The 22,433-nt window shown below is 40.9% G+C and overlaps 1 protein-coding gene across 7 annotated transcripts in view; it reads right to left on the bottom strand.

Annotated features, from left to right (window-relative positions):
- Nucleotides 1–22,433, bottom strand: part of LNX2 (ligand of numb-protein X 2) — a 59,745-nt gene that overhangs the window by 13,810 nt on the left and 23,502 nt on the right. For 3 of the 7 annotated variants that reach the window (XM_069012813.1, XM_069012856.1, XM_069012852.1), the window contains exons 2-4: nucleotides 12,488–13,019; nucleotides 4,539–4,777; nucleotides 3,301–3,500 (exon numbers count right to left, since the gene is read on the bottom strand). In XM_069012813.1, the coding sequence (XP_068868914.1) occupies nucleotides 3,301–3,500; nucleotides 4,539–4,777; nucleotides 12,488–12,888 (840 nt within the window). In that variant the 5' untranslated portion in view covers nucleotides 12,889–13,019. Of the gene's footprint in view, nucleotides 1–3,300; nucleotides 3,501–4,538; nucleotides 4,778–12,487; nucleotides 13,020–15,459; nucleotides 15,518–16,040; nucleotides 16,092–16,559; nucleotides 16,626–22,433 lie in introns of all 7 variants that reach the window. The other 4 variants (XM_069012823.1, XM_069012825.1, XM_069012833.1 and 1 more) reach the window with 3 other exon arrangements.

Raw genomic sequence — 22,433 nt, 5'->3', positions numbered from 1 at the left:
CAAGTTCCACACCTACATGTCTAAACAGCTCCAGGGATGGTGACTCCACCACTTCCCTGGGCAGCCAGTTCCAGTGCTTAACAACCCTTTTGTGAAGAAATTTTTCCTAATATCCAACATACGCTTCCTCTAGCATTGTTTTAGGCCTTTTCCCACAAAGGTGACAACACGTCCTCCAAAGTTAACACCCTCTGCCATCTGTCCTCTTGGTCTCCTATACTTGTCTTCCTTAGATCTTTACACTGTTTGCTCCCCAGGAGAAGAACATGGCATGTGTTTTCAGTGCCAAGCCCAGCATCACTTAAAACTGCAAAATAATAACTATAAAAAGAATGCATCCAAATCTCTGAAGAAAGCTTGTGTGTTACAATACGCCGTACTTGCATTTTGTGAAAAAAACATTTAAAAAAACTGAAATCCAGAATAATGAAATTGCTTCATTAAGACAGTAGAAAAAAGGTAGTTGTACTAATTCTCAAGTCTTAACATGAACTTAGATTTTCCACAGACTTCAACTAGGTCAGAGTTTCAGACTTATAACCTGTATCACACAAAATCCAGTTGTAAATGAAAAACAGATTTAACTTTCTCTACCTACAACTAAGAATTGTGTTTGTTGTATGGCCCACTGATACAACGATCAGTAACCTTCAGTCATTTCATGCACTGTAAAAATAAGAACTGACAGAGCAATGAGATTTGGCAGAAAAGAGGAACATGAAAAAAATTCAGCACAAAAGCTGTGTTTGCCTTGTTTTTTAAAAGAAGGTTTAAAGTTAACACTACAATTTCATCCTTAGCACATATTATTGAGCCTTGGTGGAGGAACCCCTGCCCCCGAATTTCAGCAGATAGAAACTAACACCAAATGGTCTATACTGATTGATGTACCTTACCTAAGCCTTTCAATACTCCCCATTGCAACCTGAGTGAGTAAAAACAAGCATGCAGCTTCTCACCATCTAATAGCAATATTAAAATTTTTTAAATATACTAAGCAATGTACAACAGCTGCCACATTTACATCACACATCTGAGCTCAGGGGCTCCCAGAAGTCTGTGCCAAACCATTTGGCTGAGGTGGTTTCCAAATGGTAAAGGGGTACTGCACCCTCCCTGAGCCACCTCCAGCCCAAAACCCAGCACAAAGCCATAGCTGCTGGCAGCACCATGAGCTCAGACAGAACCACAGTGGTGTCCTGCTCTGCTACTGCCCTGAGACAGGTTGTAAACCTTGGGCAGAGGGAAAAGAGGCACAGCTAGGAGAAATAACATTTAGAGCTGCCTCCTGCAAAAACCACTAGGGCTCATCCAGCAAAACCCTTAAATTAAATCCATTTTTATTTTTAACTGTAGCTAGCTAAAGTAAATACATAAAATACAGGAGCACTCAAAGGGCAAAGAAGAATATATGCAATAAAATGTAATTCTTCTTTCTAAAAGGCAGTTTAAAATTTCAGAATACAACAGCCTTATCACTTCTTGGGGAAAGAGATTCTCATTAGGACATGCTTCACATGAATTACAGTCACAGTCCAGCACAAAAAAACGACAATTTGTAGAGCACTTTGAAAATGTTAGGCACCTATCTGTACCTTGCAGACAACACAAGCTTTTATGTAGCTGTTACTAAATGCTGTTCCCACAGCTCTTAAAAGGGTAATACTTCTTGTCTGACTGGGCAAGAAAATGCTGAGTTTCATCTCACAGTCCTTTCTGGCTCTTTCTTTTAGACCTTTACAGCTCATAAAAGCCCTGGAAGACATTTTCAGAAATATCCAACCAAAGTGTGCATGCTGAGCTGCACCTAAGTGCACCTAATTACAGATGGCAGAGATTGAACCTGATCATTTTAATACAACAGCTTAGCACCTGCACAGGTAAATTCAAAGAAATAAAGCTATTCTATCTCCCCTAAAAATTTAGGTTTTGCCCTCTGTACCTCTCCCTTGGCATGAGAGGATGACTCTTGTGGATACCCACTTAGCATCTGACAGCCTCACTGCCAGGATGTTGATAGGGAAGACTCACTGCAGTTTGTAAATTCCTATTTACAGTCAATTCACTGCCATTTACGGCTTTGGAAACTGTAACTGACACCTGCCCAAACAGCAGGAATTTCCAAAGCTTCACTGGAACTCAAGCTCCCTATTCTGTCAAACAAGTAGAGCCCTTAGTATAAAAATAAATGAGGCAGCATTCAATCAGTGTCTGCAATTACTTGTTGAAAAGGCAACATCTTGGAAACCTCTTGGGTTGTTTTCTTGGCCAGCCACTATGCTTACACTCCAAGAGAGGAAAAAGGCACATTTCTCAAAAGGGACTTTATTTTCTGAAGTGCAAACTGATTTCCTTCCAAGGGTAACTACTGTATTTAAGCTACTTCTATCGGCTTGATTTCAAAACAGTGAAATGAAGAAGGCTTACAACTACATTTGGACTGATCTTAGGCTGCCAGATCAAAAGCAAACATTCTTACTGAAGTAATTTTGAATTGACAATAACATATTTGTTTCAGGTGGAATGATTAAAAATAGAAGCTGGATGACTGTTCTGTTTATGCAGCACGCAGTTACTGTCATTCTGAAGTGTCCTATAAACAACCCCTTCCCCAAATATAAAAATTTAAACTTCAGAATTAATAGAATTTTATCTTTTTCTACTGCCTGTGGCTAATTACTTAGAACCAAAACAAAAATACACAATCAATCAAAACAAACTTACATTTTATTTATTTTTTTTCTTTAAACACTTACAGCACCTGGCTTTAAATCATTCCATTGAAGGCTATCACTGAGTCTTTTATACATACTGAAAGATGCCGGTCAACTGCCTCGGCTTTTGGAAGGCAAGAGTGAAGCCAGACTAAAATAACATTTTAGATGAAGCCAGCCTTACAATCCACAAATTGCTTTTTACATAGGACAAGTTACGCCAACTTGCTAGCCAGAAATAACCTTGGGCTCCTTCGGAATGCATGCATAAAGTTGAAATAAGGACCAAGTCCCACAACATTTAAAAACAGAAAAATAAACTTGTATTTTAAACGTTGACAACAGATGCTAGGGAGGAAAGATAATGCCAGGGACTGGTCCGACAAACAACGTAAAGCATGATAGCCAAAAGTGCTAGAACAACAGGCTCTGCTCTGAATATTAATTTGCTTTCCAACTGATAATTGCAAAGCTAACATTGACACAACATAGTCTGACAAGGAAAATCTTCCATCTCATTTTAACAACAATTCTGCAAGGAGTGAATAGAAAGCAAGCAGACAGAATACGTAATTAGGTTCCATACTTGAAGTATTTGGTCTCCAGCAAGAAGTCTTCCATCTCTGGCAATGATCCCATCTCGATAAACCTCTTGAATGACAATGTTGATCAAAGGTGTTTCATTGCCACCCACTATGCTAATTCCTAATTCAATATAAGGATTGGACCGATGAATTTCAATAGTAGTGATCTCTCCTTCAGGCAAGGTAGGTGGCTGTTGATTTGCTGCCAATTATTTTTAGAAAGAAAGACAATTAGTATCTTTTCTACCCCATTCGCTTTCAATAAAATAAATCACCAAAAGATAATGTAGACAGGTCACAAAGCAGCAGTTTAACAAAAAGCTAAACCAGTGCAAATGAGTCCGTTCCACTACTTGTTGAAACCCCTAGCTTGTTAGAAACAGCTCTCTAAAGACTTAGCAGCATCCATGCTTCCTGAAATGGGGTCATTTGGATTGGAATAGGATATTCTGAACCCTTTGGATCCCATCCTTTATAATAAATTTCATATACTTCATTGGGTCACCTGGGGATTTGCATTTGGTGATGAGGATAAAAATGTATTTTAGGGGTTACTCCACGATAACCTCTTTGTCTTGCAATTGCATTGGGAGCTGCTGTTGAGTTACTGGGTTAACTGAAGGAGCCCATTTCTGAAGCAAACATGGATACGACTAAGAAGGGAAAAGGAGAATGCTAAAGGATGGCAAATATAGAGGAAAGGGGACAGGACTTTCCTCTGTGGTAAGGCTCAGCACTTCCTCTCAAAAATCCCAGATGCTAAAGGTGTTACTGCTCATTCAGTGCAGCTGGATGCAGGAGTAACTCAGCTGCCTATTTTCCCGAGCAGGACAGCGCTCCATCTGTGGGAAGGCTGTTGATCCAGTTGGGGGGAGAGGGTGAAGAGGGAAAAACAAATCTCATCTTAGAAAACAACTTTTGTAATTTTACAAAGGTTACACTCCTTCTATCTCACTTGTGAGGCCAGTTCCACTAGCAGATTAACAAGAACTACTGCATCATGACACAATAAATGATATAGCACCACAGTAGCTGGCACACACTCAGATATTTCTTTCCTTCCTGCGACTTTATCTCAGTTGTAAACTTGCACATAATTGAAACCCACTAATATTTCTCCAGAAATTGCAAAAGAAAAGAGCCAAAGATGCACATTCACAGTTGGTAAGAGACAAGCTCTGACACCACAAATGTTTCCACATCTGATAAAAGAGACTTGAGAAGATAAGTGATGACATACTGTCTGCTACTGTGTTCTCTTCAAAAGGCGGATTGTCGATGCCGGGCTCATCTGTCCACACGGGAAGGGCGGGTGAGGTAAAGCTCTGCTCAGCTGGCACTACTCCCTGATCAGCATCCGGGGATAAACTGCTGGGCTGCTCCAGCCCGCCAAGACCACTCTCGCCCTCTGCTTCTGCTTGCAGCTTGCTCGTTTTCCTTCTCTCCAGAGCAACCCTCCGATGGGAAGCCCCAGGACACCTGTGAAGACAACATTTAAATCACGGTTCAAGCCTGCAGCCCTGTTTGTAGCACAAAATGCCCAAGTACTTCATCAAATTAAATTAGTCTTCTTCAAAGCCACAGCTTTAAACACAGCCTTAAAAAAATATTAAACACAATGAATTTTAAGGCCAAAATATGTTTTAGTGGACAAAACCCCAATACTGCTTTGCTCACAAAACTTCTACTAGATAGTCTTTTGGCCATGAACTCAATGTGCTGTAACACCTTCTGAATGTGGACTTACTGTGTTATCATAGAATGGTTTGGGTTGGAAAGGGCCTTAAAGATCATCTAGTTCCAAGCCCTCTGCCATGGACAGGGACACGGTCCACTAGAAGGTGGATTCTGTACATTTCAATTTCTGGAAGATAACCTTGCTGGAAAGATTAAACAGGATGGTAAAAAAAAATCCACAGAAGAGAAGCCCTGTTTCAAGACACAACGGGAGACCCACTGAAGCCATCTCCTTTCACCTTAGTAAGCCAGAAGTAAGCATCATATTTTCCTGGGCTCATTCAAGGGAGTAAAGAGATGAAAATTTTACCTATGTTGCAATCTAAGCGTTGAAATACTGAAAGAAAATTATGCTTGTCTAGGAATCTGTATGAAAGGTTTAGCAAAAGTAACAGCTCTGTTCATCATCTTCTCTCGGGCCAGTAGAAGGCATTTACATCTCCCTCCTGTCTCCTGTTTTTAATTTCTGACTTCACATAGGAGGTGCAATTTTTTTTTCCCTCATGCAGCAATGCTCCCTCAGCATTTGATGCTTCTCACTACAAACTCAGTTTTTTGAGTTTCCATTACTCTTAATGCAGTATTTTTTTTTGGGGGGGGGGGTGGCTATGTTTAAAAGCCTACAATAGTTTATTGCATAAAAGGGCCACAATGTTGCAAATTCATGGAAAGTCTTCATTTATCGAATCATTTTGCACTTACATGTACATAATTAGATGTGGACATCAATCTTACATATGCCTCTGTGACAGTTCTGCCAGTGCCTGATAAATCACGTCTTACAGTACTCGATGTCCTCAAAGTTCCTGCTTCTGAAGGTGCTGACCACCTAAAAACACTCATACTGTAGCAGTGCCAGAAAAAAATGAATCACATTCTTGAAAGGACTCAGTATTTGAGAATTTGGCAGACTGTTATAACAAAAGAAGAAATTATTTATTTTTGCAAGAGAAGAAATGTGTCAACAGAGTAAAAGACAGCAGAAGCCTAATGACATCCTAACTTGTTAAACCAGAATGTTTTGAGAATCACGACTCTGTTCTGACATTCTGTAAAAGGGATTTGGTAATTATATGGTTAGACTGTTTCAGCAGGGATTTTGAAGATAACCTGCTAACAAAGTTTTCAGATCCAAAGAATGTTGATAAAGCTTTTGTGACCCCTAGCCATGCTGTAAATACATTATATCTATTTTTTTTTTTTTATATACATAGAATGATAGAAATGGTTGTGGTTGGGCCCCATCCTGCCTGTCCTTGAACACTGTCAGCAATGGGGCAGCTGCAGTTTTTCTGGGAACCTTCTTCCAGTGTCTCACCACCCTCACAGAACAGAATTTCATCCTATTATTTAACCTATATCTACCCTTTTTCAGTTTAAAGCCATTCCCCTTGACCTATCACTACATGCCCTTACAAAAAATCCCTCTCCAGCCCTCTTACATCCCTTTTAGATATTGAAAGGTGCTATAAGGCCTCCCTGGAGCTTTGCCTTCTCCATGTTAAGAAGAAAAAAAAGGTAACCAAATATGCTCTGAAATATGCAAAAAAGCATACATTAGAGACAGTTCACATTATGACATGATGCATTTCAGAAATAATTCCTTGGGGCTTTTCCCAAAGTAACTGCTGGTCATTTTGTTCTTCAAAGCTAAGAAAGTGTAAGCATGAAAGATGAAAATTATTTGACAGGTTTTGCTTTGTGAAAATGTTTCTATTATTTTAAGGATGGAACACAACCCTATCTTTTGGCTCTGCCCAGACAGTATTTACTACAGAAAACCACTGGCATAGTGGGACTGATTGGCCAATATATCTGTCTGGTGATAGAGACACACAATTACAGGTGAAAATCACCAGGATATTTCTATCACCAACTATTTCACAATGCAAACCTCAACACAAAAGTCCCAAAAGACCAAGAAAAATAAGGATGCTATCACTTCCCTCAGTATTTCTAACATACTTTAACTTGACGGGTTAGCCACATGCTCCCTCAAACCTTAACAGTGTCAACAGGGAAAGAAAATAAAATAAAGAAACAGTCTCCAACATCACTCACTTCGGCAGCAACACAGCAAGGGGTAAATGCTCTTGCAGAGAAAACCTTTTGTCTGCTGGGAGCTCTGACAGACATGCTCTCACACACTGATTCACAAGAATTTAGGACAAAACCACCCCAAGCTGTGTGTCCTTGCTGCCCCTGAACTGCTGTGCTATAAAAGCGGTGCTTCTTCAGCAAGGAGGTAAATAAACAGAAACCAACACTGTCAGAGAACCACGCTTCAATCCCACTGAGCCTGACATCAGAGTCCAGCCTTACTGGACTACTTCCGAGAGCAAGATACTTCCTCAGGTACCTCCTACCAAACCACTGTGCTGTTGTTGACTCTGACTCAGCCATCTCACAAGGCCTGAGGAGCTCAAAAGACCTGCTCGAGGTGGCAAAGCACACCTTGGAGTTTTGGGGTTTTTTAAGCTGTGTCAAACCAGGACAGCATGAAACTCATCCCTGGAAGTGTCCTATTTCTGTCAAAGCCTCCTAAACCACAGCCAGGTCCTCCTCCACCCTCCTTCACAGAGCACATTCTCCCATCATTACCTGCCAGCTGATGAAAGTCATCACACAAAATATAAATAGATTTGAGGTTTATTTTTGCCAATGACGTTTAATTATCATTTCAAAAGCTAGTGTCAAGAAATGTAAACAGCCTCCTGAGCACACCTACTCAGTTCAGCGGAATCCCTTTTGCGCAGCACTGTATGAGGCAAAAAAGGGGAAAACCCCACAGATTCTACCCCAAATTAACCAGTAATTGTAATAGACTCTGAATTTCAGTCTAGTATAGTGCACCTGCATTGCCAAAAAAGTAGTTGTCTAGTGGAGACATTAATTCATGGGATGCCAATTCCTAGGTCTTTAAACACAGCTGCCTACCAAGCAGCAAAGCCCTGTACTGGTATTCAAGCAGATCTAAACGGAGATTTTTCCTTTTCACTTGCAACATAAAAAGATTTTTACTGGCAGTAAGAATGTATTATTCACAAACAGCAAAACCATACAGCAGTTCTAACAGTTACAAAGTGCAAATAAATCTCCAGAGGTGCACACTTTCACTAATACCAAATATCTGGGATAAAAAGCATTTTGGACTAAATCTTGTAACAAGTTATGTACACAGATGGGCATCTCATGATGAAAACAAGCTTTGAAGGTTGGATTCCTTTACTCATGGAAACATTCTCATAAAACAAATTGCATAAATAAGGGTTGAATTCAAACTTATAGAAATGGCATCTTGAATCTACCTACAAGGCCAGAATACCTTGTCTAGGAGCAAGAACAAAGGCAGGACTGTTTTAAGAATACTTAGAAATTCCTTAATTTCTTTCATGAAACAAGATGCTCAAGAGAAAGATTCCAACTCAAACTATTCTATGATAGTAAAAATACCCAGCTAAAGCAACTGAGTGATATTATTTAATGGAAAGACTGAAGGGCAGTTATTCTAGGGATGTAAAATTAGCTTCAGCTTATATTCCACTTCTTCCTCTACCCTCTTTAGCACCAGCTTCTGCTCAGTTCTGGATGGTGACAAAGTATAGCTTTTACCTTCAATTTTTCTTAATTCATATCAGACAGAGAAGAAAAATGGCTCTTTTTGTTTGGTGGGTTTTTGTTGGGTTTTTTTACTGCCAAGTCTGCTGGATTTCTCATTTAAAAGCTGACTTCTTGGAACACTAGCAGCAATCCCTCTTTGCTGATAAAAAGAGCTTTCATACAAAATTAAGATGTAGTTTACAGGGTATTTCTGTGGAATAACAGTAGGAGCTTGAAAAACACATTTGCTCACTGACTACTGAAAAGAAAGAATTCATTGTAACCTATGCCATCAGCTTCTGCACCCAGTCTAGCGGTTTGATAAAAGCAAACACACTAAATAACCTCAGACCAGTTGTACTAAATCATTTTCCAAGCAGGAGCTGTATTTAAGCAAAGACTGCAAAGAAGCAACCCAAGTGCCTTTGCTATTGCTCATAAAACTTTGCCAGCAAAATGACCTTAAGCAGTAATTCTGGCAAGATTTACAGCTGCAATTCAAAGTAAAACCTGATGCTGCTTGGAAAGTAAAGTGTCTGGGTTTTTTTTTTTTGACAGGGAAAAAAAAAAAGAAGGGAAAAGAGAAGAAAATGGGGGAAATGAGGCACCAGGAGTTACCTAGGTTTAGGAGTCAGAGAAGACTAAGGAAAAATTAAAAAAAGAGTGGTTTTGGTGCATACTTCTCTCTCCCACCCAAGAGCAGCTTACTACGTTGTCAACAAGCTTCAGAGCAGAGAACAACCACAGATTGTTTACCTTTCCAGCAATGGATAGAACCCATAGGGCATGGAAAAACTATGAATCTGTTGCCTATCCACTTATTCAAAAGAGGCTTAAATCCTATAGATCCTCTTCACTTCTGCTGTTTGAAGTGCCAGGCTGGGACAACTGCTTGCAGCTAACACAGGAGAGGGTGGGAAGAACAGGACTCACCAACACTGTCATAAACACCAAAATAACTGGGATTGCCATGATTTTAAATGATAAAATTGTGTACCTTTACAACTTGTTTTCCCATGGCTTTTGTTACTCTAAATCCATATATTAAGCATGCTGAGTGACATACAATGAATAGCCCAATTGTTTCTTCAATTCCAAAAAAGGCAATCCTATATAAAGTTCAAACTTAACTTGACATAAAATTATCTGCAATGTTGCCCAGTCAGAAAAATGTCTCCATCCAAAATGATAACTTAAGCTACCATAGGGAAATACAGGAGGCGAAAGCTAAAGCCCAACTCAAAAGCCATAAACACAATACCTGACCCTCTCATTATAAAGTTGTATGAATTTCACAATATGTTTTTGTACAATGGACTTTTTTCAGTTCTGAATAACCCATAAGAATTAACCGAATTAAAATAATACACAGAAAATCTCAGTAACTTTTTGTCGGATTTTCTTCTCATAAATTTACCTTTGATATTTAGAAATCACAGAATCACAGCATTAACTAGGTTGGAAAAAACCTTTGAGACCATTGAGTCCAACCCATGACTGAACACCACCACCATGTGAACTAGACCATGGCACTGAGATCCACATCCAGTCTTGCCTTAAATGATTACCGGGAATGAAACTGGCACTTACTTTACCAAACATTAACAAATTTTCTATACCAAGTGACTGAAAAACAGTACATTACTCATATGGTTCTTTCCTTTAAATCATATTACATGCATTGTGTTTAACTTTAAAAACCAAGTTTGCAAGTGAATGCAATGAAACTCAAGAGTTTAAGAAATCAAGAATATTTTCTTTGTGCAACGAGGTATCATGGAGTGCAATTAGTGACTGAGAAGTAATCAGGTTTGTGTCTGATGCCTCTCATCTCCTTGTGGGAGCATCTTGCAGTAACCTTACAGTCTGAGGCACCTGGTGGATACAGTGACATTTTCTTCCAGCTTTTATGCTCAAATGGAGGCAATTAAAAAAACACTGGAAAACCCCAGTGTGAACGTTTTTAGACAGTGAAAATTAACCAGCCATACTGCTTTTCTCAGAAACAGAAACCAGCTCATGTAAAGGCGTGTTGAGACTGGTTTATATTAATCAATGCTGACAATTACAATAATACTGAATTTTCTATTTCTTTCCTAAATGTAATGATCAGCAGTAGAATTTTACCGGATTCACTAATCCATATAGAATTAAATTCAAACTACGTAGTTACTGCCATCATTTATGTCAGCAATGACAATTTATAGGTGTTCAGATGTTTGCAAATAAACTTAATGGGAACTGTAAATCACCATATACTCAAAATGTGTATCAGCCAAGATAACCAAGACAACAGAAGGAATTGAAAATGAGCAGCCTTCTGCAACTGAAAGCTTTTTTCCAGTTGACAAACAGGAAAAGCCTGTGACTCAGCTCACTTGGATTCCATAATAACCTTGTGCATTAAGTAAATGGATATTTCACATATACTTAAAAGAGGGCATACAGTGTTCTATGTACAAATAAACTACATGATCCTGTTGTAAACAGCCCTAATATCGTTCAAGAAGATGTCAGCCAAGGAAAAAGGGCTGAAGAGGTGAGTGATATGACAGTGGGAAACCAGAAGATGAATCAAATATTTAGCAGTAGTCTTGCTAGCATTTTGCTTTTTATTAAAATTGAATCAGTTTAATACCAGGATTATAAATCATAAAACAGTTAGGCCTCCTCACGACCCCCAAGTTATCATATAGATCAGAAACTTGCCACAAGGAAACAAGCAAGTGCTTAAGCTAACATGGAAACCACACAGAGAATTTAAAGAACATAAAAATCTAGAGAGAAAGTCTCCTCATTAGTCCCTGTACCTCCCTGACATGGACACCATACTACAACAATGAAAAATACCCAGGCAGATCCAGGCTCACCACAGTCCACAGGGCTGCTGCATGTTCTGCATGCCCAGAGTCCTCCCAAGCTCTGAATCCCCAGAATGCTCAGGATGTGTGGAAAAAGGAAGAGGGCACACTGGAAATATGAATGCAAACCAACAGCTTCCAAGGCAGGTGGTGTCTGTCCTTTTCCCCTTCTCTGCAGAGTACTTGCCTGCACGCACACCCACACCATGCACATGCTCCCAATGTCCTCCACAACATCATTGTTCACCTGAAGATGGTCTCCAAGAGTGTCCAAATGGACAAAGATCAAGACTTGGAAAGGCGTCCATGGAGGAGGTCTGTGCACCTCTTAAATGAACCCTTCTGTCTGGGTGGTCACCAGTGTCACTGGACTGGACTAAAGGCAGGCAGAGAAGGCCCACCAGTAATGAGAGATACCATGTCCATCTGCCTACCTCAGAACCAATTCTGATGTAACTATTCCTGATGAAAATTTGTTTAACGTGTTCATAAACACTTCTAAAAACGGGGAATGGACAACTACCACCTAACCAATCTATGCTGGTGCCCAACCATTCTAAAGCTTTTTTTCCTAAAATCTGAACTTAATATTCTTGCTCCTATTGCACCATTTCTCTCCTCTTTGCAGACAGTCTGCACATCTCTTCATTTCCCCCCCCAGCTTTTTTTCCCCTATTGTAATCAACTGCCATTGTATTTTATTTTTCTTGATAAATCGTTTTCTTCAGACCTCTAATGATCTACGTCATTCTCCCTATGGCTATCACCAAGCATTCTTCACTATTTTCTGGTGGGATGAACAAAAAAGGGTAATCCAGTGCATTGCCTGTGCACAGTTACAGACTGACCATTTCCTACGGTCTTCTGCCGTGAATTTAAAAGCCACCACCAACTCTCTCCCCCTCTCCTGCCCCCAATTTCTACTGCTTCACAAACTGGCCACAAACAAGGGTGTAAGGGAAAATGCAATGCAAGCACCTGTAGCGCTCACCTGTTTTTAAGATGTGCGGCCAGGTCACATCGCTGCATCACTTCCTGACACACAGAAGAGAAGGGGCACAAAACAAAGAGCTTGTCTAACAGTTTATGAACGAGGATGCTGGATTTTTTGCAGAGTTTAAAATGGAGTCTTTTTCGATCCAATGGGCAGAAATCCTTCTCCTGCAGAAAGTTCCTTAGGCACTTGTAGCAGAAAGTGTGTCCACAGGGAGTGTCCAATGGCTGCAACAAGGGCTGAAGGCAAATGTGGCAGACCAAGTCATCATCCACTTCGTTCTGGTAGTTGTAGAGATGGTTCTCCCTTGTCCAGTGCTGCTGGCCACACTCAAAGCACAGAGGGTTCAAGGAGGCATTCTGCTCCACTGCAGCCATGTCATCACCTGCAGTCCCCATTTTACAGCTAAGAAGGCTGACGGATCCTTCTCCTCTTCCTTCTCATAGGATGGGGATACTCCTGTAAAGCTCACAGCGAAGCAACTTCTTCCAGGGTGACTTATATATGCTCTTCAGTCAAGTGTCATTTTCTACAACAAATAAAGAAATAGAAATTATTCATTTTACAGGAAATATGGAAGTTCTCTTCAAAACATTTGACTTCTGGGTTTACCAAAATACAACAGCTAGATAGATCAGGGGAATATTCCCGTTTTCTGTGAATTTGTCATAGAAAAGAACAACAAAAAATCCACAAATACGAATCCTTTTACAATACAAACATTTTATGGCTTCATAAGGGCTGCTGTAGTGCACAGTCTTCACCTGCAAGATGACCATTTTGTGACAGCAAGGACACCGCATTATGCATTGTCACACTTAGAAGCATGCAATTAGCAGCTGGCACAAAAATACCTTATCGTGGAATGATGGCTATATGATCAAATAATTAAATGTGTTCTTTAATATGAGATAACAATTTTAATCTGGTCCTATTCTATTTTTAGGATTTTGACTATATAGAATATTAGATTATTAGCAAAGTTCTAAATACACTGCATTGAAAATAACAGCAAACGGCTTACCCTGGTTCCTTCCATGAGTAATATTGCAGATATATCGTCACTTACTTCTAGGTTTTCTCTGTGGATTGCTACACAGTAAGAAGGACAGATTCTATCCAGTATGCCCCATCTAATTTAGTACAGAGGCCAGTAATAAAAATATGGAATAAACTAGTAATATGAAACTACGGATTTCAAACAACTTCCTTGTTTTGCTTTTTACCTAAAAGTTACAGCATACTCAGTGTGGCAAGAAAGGATTGTAGTCTGTCACCATGGGATTTATTTTCTAAACTTTTTATGTTATTAAACTTTGCCCCTCTTAAAATAGCTGCTTGGGCAGGAAGTTGTGCAGCCATCAGTCTGCAATTTCAAACACTAAATCCTTATCCCTCCCAACCTTATTTACCCTTCTCTCCCTTACAGAATCACATTGCCTGACACACACAGCCTCATGATTTAAAAAATAAAACAAATTTTCTCACAGTCTTAAGACACCTCCATATTTGTTAGTTTTGGTAAACATTCTCACTTGTGGGGGAAGGAAAAAAATCAAATCAGAGCAATGCTTACTTTGTGCCTAAATTCTTTATTGCAATTCAGCAAGCAACACTCATGACACAGACCTACTGTTTTCTAGCAGAGTAATAGCAAGCATACAGGGAAATGAAAACTAGTAGTCTAGGTATCAGCCCATCATCTTTATTCTGGCTGTTGAAATGCAGTTCTAAACATATTCTGAAATTCATGTGGAACATATACATTTCCCCCTGTCTTACATTTTACGAGATTCCCTATTTTGATTTTTGCCCCTTAACCTCACACAGCCAAGCACAAGACTTAGAGCACATTTTACAAGGATTATTATATCCTTTGACGCAAAAAGGATTAAATAGTAATTTGTAATCCAGGCTCCTATTCTGCCATGGAAATTGATGCTCATCATTGCCCTGTCTCGTAGTAGATAATGTGCACCTTCTGGAAAGGATTTCACAAGGGAAGAATATAGCAGTTCTTTGTTGCTGGAGACTAAGAATGCAAAATGAGACCCCAAAAGAGATTAGTCAAAAAACCAGTCTTAAATATATTATGTAAGAGCTCAAAGACTGGAGAGCAGATAAGGAAAGCAGCGCACAGGGCCCTCGTGCTCAAACCACAGCTCTCTCGCTCTGCATTCATGCTGCTGGATTAATGCAGAAGGGATGAGACCCATCTAATGGCTGGTCTTTATGTAACGAAAAATAAACCAGATAAATGTTCTAGAAAAAACACAGCACTGATTTATGACTTTACCAAATTATTTTGTCACTCAAGGCACCAGGGGAGGAATATATGGCATGAATTGTATTGTACTTGGGGGTACCTGCAACATCAACAAGCCCTGCAGAGCAAAGAGACACCCAGAACAGGCAGCAAAAACCACTATACGAGTGTGCTGACCAAACTGCAGACCCATTGCTACTACTGGCTATGACCAGGAATCTCCCTCCTTCTCCAAGCAACCAAAATCCCAACAAAGGACCAAGTCCTGTTACGCAGAATTGTAAAATACTCTGAGTTGCAAGGGACCCATCCGGATCATCGAGTCCAACTCCTGGCCCTGCACAGAACACCCCAAGAATCACACTGTGTGCCTGAGAGCATTGTCCAAACTCTTCTTGAACTCTGTCAGGCTTGGTGCTGTTACCACTTCCCTGGGGATATGATTCGAGTGCTCAACCACCCTCTGGATGAGAAACTTTTCATGATATCCAACCTAAACCTCCCATGCCTCAGCTTCATGCTGTTCCCTTGAGTCCTGTCACTGGTCATGATGAGTGTGGAGATCAGTACTTGCCCCTTGACCTTCCCCCATGAGGATGCTGAAGACCATCAGCGAGGCTATGGAAAAACCCAAATACCATTCTGTGCACTGCTGTACTGGAGATCCAGTTAGGACCCCTGAGAGTGAGCATCCCAAACTCACCTCCTTGAAGGCTTCTAGCATTTCTATCCTTTGAAGTCGATGTAACTCACATGGCAGTCTGTGACAGAGCACAAGGCAGTGTCATACAGTAAATATACCCATGAGGTATTTTGACCTCTATGACTGGCCATGGTCAAAGATACCTCTCTTTGAGGAGGTTGTAATTAAATCCTTTTCTGTGTTAAAAACTTTAGCAAGTCTCTATAAATTCTGAACAAAAGGTAAAACCAGAGAAGTTACTGAGCAACCAGGCATTCACTGCCATGTTATAATGACAAGCCTTCTCTCTTAGGGAAGGTACACCCAGAGACAGGCTCTACTTACTGAAATCACAAGAGTTTGTCACTTTATTGCCCACCACTGCAGGAGGTGAGCAGACACACCTGTTCCTAGGGCTGACCCATCCCAGTGTCTGAATGCTGCTGGTGCAGGGACAAATGCCCTGGGCTGTGCTTTGCTGCAGAGGTGCTACCCTGGCCAAGAGACAGGCTATTTCAGGTGGCAGCTGACATTGCCTCGGTGCTGCCAGTGCCCTGGTAGCTTAAACCATCAATAAATACCATATAAACTAAGTCCATCACCTCTTCTGCAGTGGATGTGACCACTCTTCCACCACCTCTCTGCCAGCAGTGCTGTGGAAGAAAGGGATCGTAGATTACAGCACGAAGATTCAAAAGAAAAAAAAATCCCACTGCCACTACCCAAAAAACCCCAAACCAACAAAAATAAATAAATAAAGACACCACCACTCCCCCCCCCAAAAAAAAAAAAAAATCAAGATTTCTTTACTTTCACACTGCTGTGCTGTACTTGGGTCAAGCCTATTCCATGACTGAGGAAACACTCACCAGGAGTTTTATTGTTCATACGCTGTGGCTGACTCATTATTGGTCTAAGGACTTTTTACCATCTGTTCCCAGCGCAAAATATCAATTTATTTACAAAGTTCACAAACACAGAATTTGTGGTCTGAGCAACAGCTGGGATGACCGGCCAGGACTACATTTCCCTGATGTAAAGTACTATATCCCTGAAATCCACAATACCAGAGCACTGCCATTTAAAATACCCTACTTCGACCCTCTTTCTGCATCCCTTACATTATTTTCTGTATCTCTTATCACAGCAGATCACCAGCTCCACAGGATGATAACAGCCCAGGAAAGCTGCAAACAGGAAAAATAACCAGAATTATAAAAAATATGAAGCGGGTAAAAGAGGCAGCCAGGCCTGTTATTCAAGTCATGTAATTCCCTAGAAAGTAATTTTCCCAGGACTTCATTGAAACAGTCAAATACTGCAGGTGGTGCCCTGCTTTCAGTTTTAAATTACAATCTACTTGGGAACTGGACAAGACTGGACATCCAGCTGTGCAAATTTTTATTTTATTTTTTTAAGTGAAGAGTGTGCAAGAGAAATTTTAGACTGAAAAAGACAGCCTTATCCTTAGGCCTCCTCTAGTTCTGATTTATTGATTCAACAAACATTCTCTGGAGAAGCTCGACACATTTTTACAAAAGCAGAAGATGTCAGTCTTTATACCTACATCAGATTTCACAATGTTTATTCCTTCTGTCTGAATGGGCACTATTAAAATTAAAAAAAGCAAACCACAAGCAAACTAGAATTGTAGCAATAATTTAACCTTTTAACTGTAGTTGTCTTTACATAAGTCACAAATAATTAACACTAGTTTCAGTTTGAAGTTAATGGAAACATGTATTTTGCAATTAACAGTCGCAGAGATTTAAGCAACCTATTTCTAAAGTATCTTATTAAAATCCTAGAGATTTACAGCCCATTAAGTGACTGTTCAAAATTTTACAAAAAACCCAAGTATACCCCAGAAGTAAACAACTATGCAAAACATCCATCTTACCAACTAATCTCTTTAAAAATTACCTTTAATATACCCCAATTTTCTATTTTGTTTACAACTGTCTACGCAATTTTCTCAACCAAAAGCAAATGTCAAAAGAATACCCTGAGATGAATGACACCCCTGTTCCTTTGGAGGACTCCATTGTCCCTGTATCCCAAAATGGTTGGGATGCAAATCTCATTTCTGTGCCTGAAAACTCTCTAACCAGAAGGGATGTATTTGCACAGAGATCTATCTAACCACTGAATCAATGATTAATTTCTACTGTGTAGTTTAAACCAGCTGCAAGTGAAAAGCTGTCCACCTGTATTTTCCCCTTGATTAAAGGCCACTGGGTATTGGTTCTCCTCTTCATCCCAGAGGAGATGAGATCCCAAAATTTTGCTGCCTGCTGGCATCACAGGAATGCCTTAGTATAACCCTTCCTTATCCCTCTCCAGTGTGGAAAGGGAGCATACGGAAAAAATTGTAACAGCCACGGCAAAGGTTTCATGTGACCCTAAATTCAGGCAGTCCTGTCCTGGGCAGGCAGATTTGACCTTGCAAGGCAATACATAACACACAGCAATCAATAACTCTGAACAACAGCACGGCCGTCACCCTGGATTTCAGGAAAGGTTGGCTTAATTTTAAAATGTCACAGGATTTCCAAAATCTGTTCTCCGTGGCCCCTGACTGCCTAAGGTAACTAGGAAGGGTTTTGTAATTCCCAAATTCCCCTGCTTCATTCAAATGCCACAGCTGTGAAAAGGCTCTCTGAGCAGTCAGGAGTGGATCGACATAAGCCCCAGGAAAGGGTAACTAGACAGTGGTTAAAACCATTGCTTAAAACCACATAATACATTAATTAAACATTAGTTCTTAGTTCCCAGTCCAGTATTCTTCACAGAATATCAGCATCAGGCTGATGACTTCTAACTGTTCTCAAAGCAGACCCTAGCTTAAGTGGAAGAATAAAAGACAGAAGAAATTAATAAAAAACAATGAGAATAAATAGCTAGCAAACATCACCACAGGGGAAAAATGTTATTTCCCATCTCCCAATAAGTGTGACCTAGCTCATTAGATACAATCTCTGCTTTAATATTAAAGCCATATAGCAAACAAATGATGCAACATGTATTGACTTTACATTCTATGTTAGTCATACTGATATCCGAGGGCTGCACTGCCTTCAAACACCAAACCCCGATTCAATCCTTGTCCAAGTTTATGAGGCAATAATCCTGTTAGACTCCTCCTCTTTTGAATATGCAAACAAATGAAATTTTTGTCAAAACATGGCACCTGGCAGCTCCAAGTCAAAAATCTACAAGAGATGGACAGAGCACAGCAATTAGCCTGAGACACTTTCTGCTAAAGCTGCAGCCCCACTGTCACTGCACGCCAATTATCCAATACACCTATTTTTTGTGCTGATGAGCAACCTTTTCCATGTTTTTAAGTTGTTCAGCAGAATGACTGGAATTTTTACATTCAAACTAAATAATATTGTGCCTGAATGGTGACTTTGTTCCACTGAACCACAACCACGCAATGCTGGGCTTGCAGTAAAACCATTCCTCCAGAGATTTTTTTTTTGCGTCTTTGCTAGTCTTTTTGTTCCATCAAAAGAATGCCCTCACAGACAAGGAGTCAGCCCTACACCAGGTGTTGATGTGGCATCACCACTGCAAAGGCAATGGGTCACAGGTGACAGCTTTCCCTCCCTGCCCCAGGGGTGAGGGTTTTTATACGAAATTCCTCAAAAACAAAAAAAAGTGCACACGCATTCCCTTGCTGGGTATTTTCACAGTACAGCATTTTTCAAGGATGCAACATGAAACCCTGCTTAAATCTGACAAATAAGGAGCGTTTGGGAAAATTAACAGGACCGTAAGTTGTGTTTCGTATTTGTGGAGTGCTGCGTTTCCGTGGCAACTGGGGGCTATGGGCTTTAATTACCATCGCAACATTAAGGGTCCCTGCTGTACAGGGGTGTGAGACGCTGCCAGGCAGGGGGACCGAGGAGCGCCGTCCGCGCTGCCCTCTCTGCCCCACAGCTGCCTGCACAGGTTGAGGGGATCCGAGCAACCAGAAAGCGAAGAGATGCTTGGGAAAGGGAAACTGAGGGGAAGCACAAGACTGACCATCCTTGGGAGAGATGATGAATGATGCCCACCTCCCAAAACCACCACCTCAAACCCAGGAATGCTCAACATCGGGATGACAGGAAAGAGGGACTTGGTGCCCAGAGATAAAACAAGCAGGCAGAAGGTTTTGCTCTACCAGACAAAGATCCTGCTGCAGCCATCTTCTATGGCACAAATGGAATGGCTTCTATTTTGAGACCAGGAGATTAAAATAGCTTTACTTTCGTCAAATTGGTCTCAAATGAGACAGGAAAGATAAGGACTGTGACTATACAGAGGTCCCTGCAATGAAATATCCATTCTTTATAGCAAATACAGAGCTACATCTGATAAATCATCTCAGAACAGAAGAAAAGGAGGCAAGTATGAATCTTTAACAACGATACATCTACGCATCTACAGATTAAATTTTGCATAGTCCTACTGAGCAAGAGTAACGCTGAAAAAGGAGGAAGTAGGACACACAAGCCAAGCTAGATGAGAGCCACCCAGGTTTGGATGGCCAGTCAGCTGTCCTGGTCTGCAGGAAGCACAAACCCCACTGAGGAACCTGAACTTGCACCCTCTTTTCTCCAGGCACTGCTGCCCACCCTATCAAAGTGTTACTCAAGCATTTGCCTTTCTCTGCCATTATGTTTCATAAGAGAGGTAGGAGCTGCCTTTACAATTTGCAAGAAGATCCATTTTCTGGAGGTACATAAAATTTTCTGTTAAGTGGAAGGGGACGTGCCTGTTTCTGGGAGCTAATCCTGCTGTGTCAGAAATCATGCCATGGCAGGAACCCCCAAACACAGGACAAGCACCTGGGGAATCAAGATGCTCCAAGGACTCTCAACAATCGAGCAGGTTTGCAACTTTTAGGTTTAAGTGCATTAAAAAAATCTGCAAGAAACCTCCAAATTCCTAAAACTCATTTCTGGATTTTTGCAGCAGCAAAAAAGTAAATAGAAAGAAACAAAATTAAATAGAAGTGAAGAAATGCAGACTTACCTGCCAGAAGACCCAAAACCAAATTTCCTTCCTAGCACCGAAAGAATAAGGAAAGCAGTATTTAATTACTGCTGCTGTAACAGGTGGGCTTTTATATCCAGTGGAAGTGAAAAAAGTACCCCAACAGTCAAAAATCCATGAAAAGGAGACAATTAGTGAGGCTTTCTTCTTGCTGATGGAGCAGAGGAGAAAAGCAAGAAAGAGTAAAACATTTGCTTATCTGCCATGAATATTTTCTGCCGTGCAATCTGTCCACCAGCCCTTGCCATATGTGCCACCCTTTCTGCTGGGAGAGATGAAGGCAGCAGAAAGCTGTCCATCAAGATGCTAAACCTTCTGGAAAGCCCTCCCCTACGCACTTTGCCCTGAAACGGGGACTTCTGTGGATGAACAGAATACACTTAACAAGATTAAACGTAGCTCATTCCTGGACATGTACAGAGAGAACTTGATTTGATTAATTCAGATTTTAAGGAGCAGTAGTGATTCAAAGAAAATAAAGGAATCGGAGAGCTATGTTCCCTTTTTCTGCACTTCTTTATAACCAGCCCCCATCCCTACGGGTGTGCATGGAGGAAATCCAGGGAGACAGCACTGGGATTAATCACGAAATAGCTTTGATGACAGAGAGAAGCTGGGGGTGGAGGGGTGGAAAGGATGAAAGAACTTTCTGAATAGTTAAATTGTAGGACTTAACTATTTTCAGGGAGAAACACCATCCCATATCTTCCTTCAGGCATATGCCACCTTGCGCAACTTGTTACAGCTGGTTTCCCCCATCAATCACAACCTGAGTGATGATGAAAGCTATTTTCAAAGGTTAACTATGCTGTTACTAAGCAGTTTTTTAGCTTAGACGTAGCATGAAAAAGATGAAGCTACCTCCTAAGCTAACAAAAAGCTCCAATCTCTTTGAAAACAGGCATTTCTAAGATCTGTGCAAGACAGAGCCAAGAGGACATGGTTTAGAGACAGCTCAGATCAATGATAAGCCACACGGTCATCCTTCTGCAGGAAAGGAGGCAGAGTCCTCTGCAGGAGTGAGTGCTCCTGGCCTGCAAGGAGCCTATGGCAACCCATGGCCAGAGGAAGAAACTTGAAAGTACAGCAGAAAGAGTGCAGAGGATGCTCTAGACTTGGTCTGAAGCTGGCAGCTTCAATTTTCAGCCTCAACCTGCCAAATCCCAGCAGCTAAGGAACATCACTTGATGAGCTAAGGCAACCTCCTAAACCGGTCTGCCCTGCCTAGAGACTACTTATTTTCTCCCTAATAAAATAAAACAAGTATCACCACATCAGAACTCTCGAGAAAAAGAAGAAAATAAGAGCTGCCTTAAGCCCACAGGCAAAAGAGTATTTAGCTCAGGTTACCTGGGTGCAGGCCAAATTATAACTTGCCCATGAGCAGCGGTATTGCATGCAGAGTGACCGACTCACCACCACAACTGCCCCACTTGGTCTGCAGCCCAGCACAACCAGGGATCAGAGAAAGCTGGGCTGGCTCTGGCCATCCCTTGGCAAGCAGGTGACTCATTCCAAAAAGCGCTGCCATGCCTGAGCAGTCTCTACTCATGCCTGGGAATTATGTTAGGATGCCATGCAATAGCCGTCATTTGAATTAACTCCACAGTAAAGGCAAGTTCTTTGATTCTTAACACTTGAGTATGATGGCTGTGCCTCTCCCCATTAAGTCTGCTGAAGACATTTCACTTTGCTGCTGTACATAACTTAATTTCCAGTTAATTTCCAGGAGGAACTTTCCTTCTGGTAAGTGTAAAAAGGTTATTTTCAGAGCTAGCTGCCTGACCCAGCTTTGGGCACACAAAAAAGGCAGAACATTAGTTGCACTAAATACCTCCATATTATTTTGTAAGATGCTTTTCAGAAATTAAAACCTTTACACTGAGACCTTCCAGTTAGGCTACCTGTCATACTGCAACAGACATACTCTGTACAGATACTGAAAATAA

The sequence above is a fragment of the Aphelocoma coerulescens genome, chromosome 1 (genome assembly GCF_041296385.1).
Source record: "Aphelocoma coerulescens isolate FSJ_1873_10779 chromosome 1, UR_Acoe_1.0, whole genome shotgun sequence".
Lineage (NCBI taxonomy): Eukaryota > Metazoa > Chordata > Aves > Passeriformes > Corvidae > Aphelocoma > Aphelocoma coerulescens.
Note: the sequence above shows the minus strand (reverse complement) of the source record. Positions and strands in the feature narration are given on the sequence as shown.